The sequence below is a fragment of the Austrofundulus limnaeus genome, unplaced genomic scaffold, assembly GCF_001266775.1.
Source record: "Austrofundulus limnaeus strain Quisiro unplaced genomic scaffold, Austrofundulus_limnaeus-1.0 Scaffold1, whole genome shotgun sequence".
In the NCBI taxonomy this organism is placed as follows: Eukaryota; Metazoa; Chordata; class Actinopteri; order Cyprinodontiformes; family Rivulidae; genus Austrofundulus; species Austrofundulus limnaeus.
Window position 1 is genome coordinate 10,300,840 of NW_013952403.1, and position 7,413 is coordinate 10,308,252.

General features: G+C 37.1%; 1 protein-coding gene across 1 annotated transcript; it reads right to left on the reverse strand.

Annotated features, from left to right (window-relative positions):
- Window positions 1-466: 466 nt before the first annotated feature.
- LOC106514280 (uncharacterized) lies at window positions 467-4,798 on the reverse strand. The gene is made up of 11 exons (XM_014003461.1): window positions 4,642-4,798; window positions 4,434-4,556; window positions 3,072-4,292; window positions 2,884-2,976; window positions 2,706-2,810; window positions 2,452-2,561; window positions 2,173-2,364; window positions 1,915-2,077; window positions 1,493-1,658; window positions 1,138-1,232; window positions 467-1,036 (listed from the first exon to the last, which is right to left on the reverse strand). The coding sequence occupies exons 1-11, from the start codon at window positions 4,796-4,798 to the stop codon at window positions 951-953; spliced, it is 2,511 nt and encodes an 836-aa protein (XP_013858915.1). The 3' UTR covers window positions 467-950.
- Between the last annotated feature and the right edge of the window lie 2,615 nt (window positions 4,799-7,413).

Here is a 7,413-nt window from a genome sequence, read left to right on the forward strand (position 1 = left end):
TTGTTCTCTTGCTTAATGTATTAGTTTTAAAACAAGATAAGTAATTATAATTTGTCTGGATGTATTAAAAATTCTTGGTTAGATGGACAATTTTCACATTGTACTTTTTTGTCAATTTTTTTTCATTGAAAGCAGCAAGCACTAAAGTTATTTTTGATGCTATCTTATTGTGTWACACTCATGTTTTCTGTGAACTCTGAAGCAGTTTTAAACCGACGAGGGTAAATTGAGCACGGCTTCTTCTTTCTTCTTCTACTGTTCTCTACTTTACCATATTTAGTTGGTTAATTATGTAGAAAAAAAGAACAGTATTTAGCTTTTAACAAGGAGGGCAGCAAGTAATTTCCCATTAGAAAAGGACATTTGTATTTATTTTGTGAGAATCATAAATAAAAGGTAGAATAGTTCACTCATGTTGCAAAGTCACAGAAATTGCAGACAAGTGTGTGTAATCCAATATGTATTTATTTATTTACAAAGCAACAGCTGAGAGCAGTACAGGTATTTTAAATTTGGTCTTTGTATAGAAAAAAGAGACACTTCAAATTTTTAATACACCATAACATTTTTGGGACAGTTTCACTCACAATAAAACTTCAGTGCGCTGTAAATCATGCAGGTGAGTTTCGTTACAAAAATAGATGCCCTAATTAACATCAAGGGAACAGAAGCAGACCTGAAACCTGAATTACTTATATCTAATAAAATAAAATAAAACAAAATAAAATTAAATTCAATTCAAACCAGATAAAAATGTTTCATTCATCATTATTATATTTATTATACATATTTTTGTACAAATATTAACAATCACAAGAACACCTTGTAAGTGGAGCACAGCAAAGTTTCAGTGTAAACAGCTCAGCATTCCCCAGAGGAAAACCAGAAACTAAAATAATTCAAGTTGAAGATTTGTTTGGACCCCTTCCAAAAAGAAAAGCAGGTTACAATCACAGCAGAGTGCTTTTCACTCTGTCAAAGATCTGGTGCACTTTTGCTGCAGGAACACAACCTTCCCTGACGATGGTGATGGTCCCTTGAATAGAGATAGAATAATTAACTTTTTATCAGCAGAAATGAGGAGGGCTAAAACCATTACTAGTAACATATAATTTTGAGTACTGTATTGAGTTTTACCTTCATCAATCCGTAGGCAGTTGACCACAGTCGAAGCAACACTTTCATTTGAGTCACCATCACAGAGAACTCCTTGGATCTTGTGGCCCAGACGACTGCAGATAAACATATTTTAGACAGTTTGAGTTTTGTCTGAGTTGCAAACCAGAAAAAAAGTTTCTTACATTAAATGGCCTGAGAGCAGATCCCAAAGCCTGATCTAACTAAGGATCATTTTAACCACTTACCTGATAACTGATAATTTACTTACTAAAAAAGTGTGCTTAGCAGAAGCTACTACATCATTCTGTGTGTAAAGATTTTATTAAAACCCAAAGCAAGATGATCCCTGCCTCCATGAAAAACAGAATCTTACTTGATGACCATGCTGTGGTGGGTGCTGTCTGATTCTCCGCTGGGATTGGCCGATGTGATCGCCAGAGGTCCGGTGATGTCACATAAGTGACAGGTCACCGTGTGGTCAGGGACACGGATCATGATGCTGTCTCTGGTACCGACACGATCAATAGCTGGTCCTACACCTGCACAGGACAGTAGGTGAATACAGTGAGGACAATTGTTTACAAATAAAATATAACTGATTTTATATGACTTATGTTTTTATAAAGGATAAATTATATATGTAGCCAATGTACTTGCTCCTTTTTTTTTGAATACATTTGTCATGATTAGGAATTTTTAAAAACTCTTTTGCATGTCTTGTGTTGCAAATTTTTATGTGGCAATTTTTAGAAGTTAAACAGGAGTCTTTAAAAAATATATATAAAAAAAACTTACCAAGCTGGAAGAGCCAGTCTCCTTTGCTGACGATGCAGCTGATGCCTCCAGGATACACATTCCTCATGAACTCCCACAGCAGAGGGCTGAAGGGAGGATTTGCTGCGACCAGCTGTTCCACGCTGGAAATGCAAATGCATATAGGCTTCTCTGCTGGTCTGTCCTGGAGTGGGTTAGACGAAACATAAAGTTATATAAAATAAGCATGAAATTTTATTTACATAAATTATTGGCTGAAAAATTATTCCTCTTTCTTACTTTAATGTTGTAGATTTTCTCTATCGCCTGGGGATTCTTGCAGGAAGCAGCCAGAGCATAAACAGTATCTGTAGGTATCCCACATACTCCCCCCACCTCGAGAAGGTGAGCGATCTTCCGGAGACCACTGGTGAGACGAGAGCTAGCAACCGGACAGAGAGGTTCATCAGACGTTTCCTTCTTTACCTTTTCCTAAAACAGAACACAATTAAATGAAATATTTTCATTAAATGGCATTTAAGTGTGGATTTTGGACATGTTCAGTCTCTTGTTTATTACCTTTATTATTGATGGACCCATTGGTAGCACTCTCTGTGAGAAAATGCCATTCACCAGTGAAGCCAGAATGCCATACATACAAATAATAGAAACCAGTGCAAGCATAGCCACTGCAAAAAAAGTAATAATAAATAAAAAATAAAATAAAATGAAATAAAATAAAATAAAATAAAAACTGGTGTCACAATCTGTTTAATAAACATGTAGTTCTGGGTTGACATCAATTAGCATTTCATTGGGTGTTACTGACTTACTTTCAAGTTGGTATGGCAGTCTATGCAGGGTGGAGAGAAGGAAGCAAACAAGAACAATCTCCATGATTGTGGTTAGAAAGAGTAGAACCAGATTCCTATAAGCAGCTGAAAAAAAACATAAATAACTAAACTAAAGTTAACCAAAACACAGATTTCAATCAAAAACAGCTGATCTTACCAATTAACATGAGAAAGGCATTGATGACCAAGAAAGCGATGGCTCCCGCTGTAAAACCATAATTTGCCTCAGTAGGAAGCTGAAGCTGGTCACCTTGAATAAAAGAAAATATACAAACTTGGGGTGAGAACCCTGTGTAAATCAAAGAAGAACATGTCAATCCATTCATTTGTTCCTGCGTACCATACCTGCAAACCGAAACCACGTCCAAGTGGCCCACACAACCACATAGAGGGAGGAGATGACTGATCCAAAGCGGCCACCTCCTGTGACTTGGAGCCTGCTGATGTAGACCTGGACAATCGCTCCAGAGATCAGGACCCAAGGAACAGTCAGATGAAGGAAGGAAGGATTCATACTCGACACACTTGAATGGAGAGCTGAAAGAGCTGCAACCCCATTTAGAAGGTAAAACAGAGCATCTGAGGTCTGGTCAGTTTGGGGCAGTGCTTCCTGTGTAGACCTTCCACACTTCAGTGCATTCTTCATCTGCTCAGAGGAAACTGGCTGAGGTCCTACAGGTATGAGGACTTTTTCTGCTATGGTGTTAATGAGACGTGAGAAGGTGCCGTAAACAGAGACTGCAGTGAAGAGAGAACAGGCTACACCAAAAAATATGTAGTAACCTTGCAGGGGGATCTGGGGAATTGTTGAAACTGTGAGAAGGATGAACAGKAAGTTGTGAATCACTTCCAGGACGTCCATGTTCAGGCTTCCTATAAACAGCACTAAGCCTGCCACCACAAAGAACCAATCACCCACCATTTCTTTCCTTCCAGAAWCAACCAGATCATGCTRCACTATCAGAGCAGATGCCACAAYRTCATCCCAAGCTTTGATCAGCCAATACGTGGCATGAAATCCAAACTTTGTAGTGTGGTAGCAATCTTGGCGCAAGTGGGCGTAGTAGCTGGAGAACAACTGGGCAACTGAGATGATTGATACCCAAGTAACTCCTAAACCAAAGGATTTCATGTACCCAAAGCTGTAGAAAGCAAAGATGAAAGGAGCAATGGAGTCACAGAAGAAACCTAAGGCCATGGGCTCGGCATATTTTGTGTTCTTCTTCTTCTCTTGGCCAACGCTCTGGGCTTTTCCTGCGTTGGCAGTCCCAAGCAGGAGGACATTAAAGAGCGGAGTCCCAAAGCCTTTAAGGACATGACGCTGAGTCAGACCTTTGATGAGCAGAGCAGCTGAACCATAGATGGCAAAGAGCAAAATTAGCAACTCCAGAACCCCAGAGACCACCAGAGCCCAGGAGRGTGCCACCAGAGCTACTGCTTCAAAAATTAAAGTGYCTGTGATGGCTCCAAAAACAAAAGGCATGATGTAGTTGACTGTGGCCGAGCAAAACGCAAGTAGAAATGACAGGAGGATATAAGGGACCAGGCCAGCGATTGCTGACTCAGCTATGGACAGGCATAACGTGCACTGTGATGAGTTATTGACAGACATGTTGCCTATCAAATTGACTGAACTATTTATCGGTCCTGACACTGATGTTAAAGCTTGATTGTTAAATAAGGCACCAAAGTAGATTCTTGTCGCACCGTAACTACCCCAAAGAGCAGCATAGCCAATGAAGGCTGTGCCACTCAGGTGATCGTACTTTCGAAAGGAWAGCAATCCAGCCACCAGCTGGCATATCCCACCAATCAGGATGAGATGAACACCTGCAAGAAGTGTTGCAAACTGCTGTAAGTCTTGTTATTCAACACTTTGCATGTATGTGTCTTGATCATTTATTTCATGTTTTACCTGCTAGTATATTTTCCACCCCAACTGGCTGGCTGCCAGTACGAGCTGTGTTGAAGTTAAGTAGAAGAACGAGGAATGCACTGATCCCATTTGATAACATGCCTAACACTCCAGGTTCTCCATAGAAACTGGCAGGAAACTCCTGTGAAGCTGCCATGATGCTTTGGTAGACAAACTACTGTTCTGATGGAATACCTTAGAAAGAAAATAAAAATCACTCAATTTGTGTAAAAATCATTTATGTCTATAGCATTTTCATGTTTCAGCTATAATGTCACAGAACTGTAAAGTTTGTGTTAAAAATCTGTTTTAATCTTATTTTACCAAGCCTTTCATAACATTTTAAAACACCAGAGTTTTACACTGTATATATAAAAGAAAACATAAATAAGAGTTTTATTAAATCTTKAGTTTAAAGAACACGTTTTGATGAACAGTTCCACACTGATTAGCAAGAGGAATTTCCCTCAAATGATGTTAAATCCAGCAAGTTGGCTGATTGAAAGTAAAAAAATATGGTTTGTGATTTAACAATTCAGCTTGAAACAAATGAAAAAAAAAGGTGCAAATTTGGGAAAGTTATCGATAATAAATCCAGCCTTTAAAATGAGCAGCTACTAACTTTAACAAATTTGAAGTCAACCTCAATTGTTCAAGACATTATTTTCAGTGAAATTTATTCAACTAGTCAAATGACTGAATGATATTAAGTGTTAGACCACAAAAACAATGTTTTCATTTTTTCCTTATTTTCTTTCTTTTCCAGAACATTATGTAATATGCACGTGTAAATTGAGAATGAATAAATATATTCTCTCTAAGCCTCATACAAAGTTTTGTTTAAAATACAGTAACTACTATAAACWTGTAAGTTTAATATTCACCTATAAAATAGTTTTGAGTCTCACATATATCGGTTGTTTAACTGTGCCAGAAAATAGATGTAAAAAACAAACTTACTTGGTCAGGATCCTCAAACYACGACAAAGTGTCTGAAGTGTCGAGTTGCTTTGAAGGAAGGATGCAGGTTTACCACAAATAAGACTCTGTTAAATAGACGAGAGGAGGTTATTTAGAAACTCAACTAACCAGCATCACAGGATCAAATTGCATCACTGTGATGTTCATAGCATGGAAATTCCTTCCACAATTTACCTAACCCTTGCTTCCNTATCCTGACAGGCACAACCTGAACAGGTCATTATCCAACAGAGACCAACAGGATCAACAATCACACCTAAAGTCAATTAAAAATCTCCATGTTTTTGAAAAAAGTATTACATAAGATTCTAGTATTGCTTTGATGGATATTTACGAGAAGTTTGGAGACGTAATGAAGTATTTGTTATGTGAAACTGGAGGTGGACAAGGTGTTGTCAGATGAAACTATAGGATGGCTCTGAACAATGTTTCTTTTGCTTCACCTCCTTTTTCCTGATCATCAGTTTGATCAGCAGCACAAATTTATGTCTCAACATTTTGTTTATTTTACTTAGAAACGTCCCAAACACATTTTACTTTAGTGGCCTTAAATAACATCAGTGGGACTGAACTGTTCTTTTTGACATTTAATATTAAACATATTTTTATTTCTGATGAGTTACTGTGTGACTAAAGAGATTCTGATTCATTCCTAAAATCAATGGTTAAATAAAGTGGAGCAAAGAAGAAAGAAATTGGAACAGTTTTAGTAAGGAGAAGAAGCCATATATGGATTAAATACATTATCATGGTTGAAGACAATTAAAGGAAATATAATAACAATAATTAGAAATAAATGAATATTAATTTAGAAAAAATTGGGGCTTTATTTTGGCATCTTTTATTTATTTTATTATAAATCATTTTCTGTGAGCCTGTGTCCTTAAATAAAACTTTACCAATCTAAGGCTGTAAGGTTTTATTCTTGTTAATTAACCTGATCCTTATGATGTATGAATGTGTGTCTGTTTATAATTCCTGTCTGTTTTATATTTTATAACTGGCTGAGGTTTTACAGGTATGAGGATATAAAAGTGCTGATTTACTTGCTGTTTTAGTTACAATAATGCTTAATTTTGTTACATTTTTATATTGAGACATTTGTGGGGGGAAAGATAACAAATGTACAAAAAACAAGTATCGAAGCAAAAATGTATCTTCAGCTTTTATTTTCTCATTTTCTTATTTTGCTGTGATGCTTCATCAGACATTAAGTTTTAGGTGCTTTCTGTTCAAATTTTCGTGTACAAAGACAAAGACAAACATCCTCAGAGGACGTCATCAGTGTACTTGCTTACAGAACAAAGACGTGTTGTGTAGTTCATTCCTTTTGGCTATTTTTTTCCCAGCATGAGAGAAAGTTTCAGCTGTGTTAAAGGGTTAGAAATGAGGAAGTCTTATGACAGATGTCATTCATTGTCAGTGTTGGGTAAGCTTAAAACAAAAGACCTTCTGAAATGATAGATTTAATCTCACTCACATGTTCCTTTGTAACTGATTACTCCTGTTCAAGGCCTTTCCCAACAATCAGTTTGTTTAAGATGTGATGCATCCCGATAGGTCACCAGTTACTTACAGAGTCAGCACAGAGACACACAACCTTACATGACCACATTCACACCTGAGGTTTATATAAAACCTCCAATTAACCTGCATGTTGCTGTGCTGTGGTGGAAAACCAGCAGTGAAAACACACAAAAGCACACAAAAGCAAAATATGTAATGAACCACTAAATCAAATTTCTTTCCTTGGGAGACAATAAAACACACTGAACTGAACTGAACTGAACT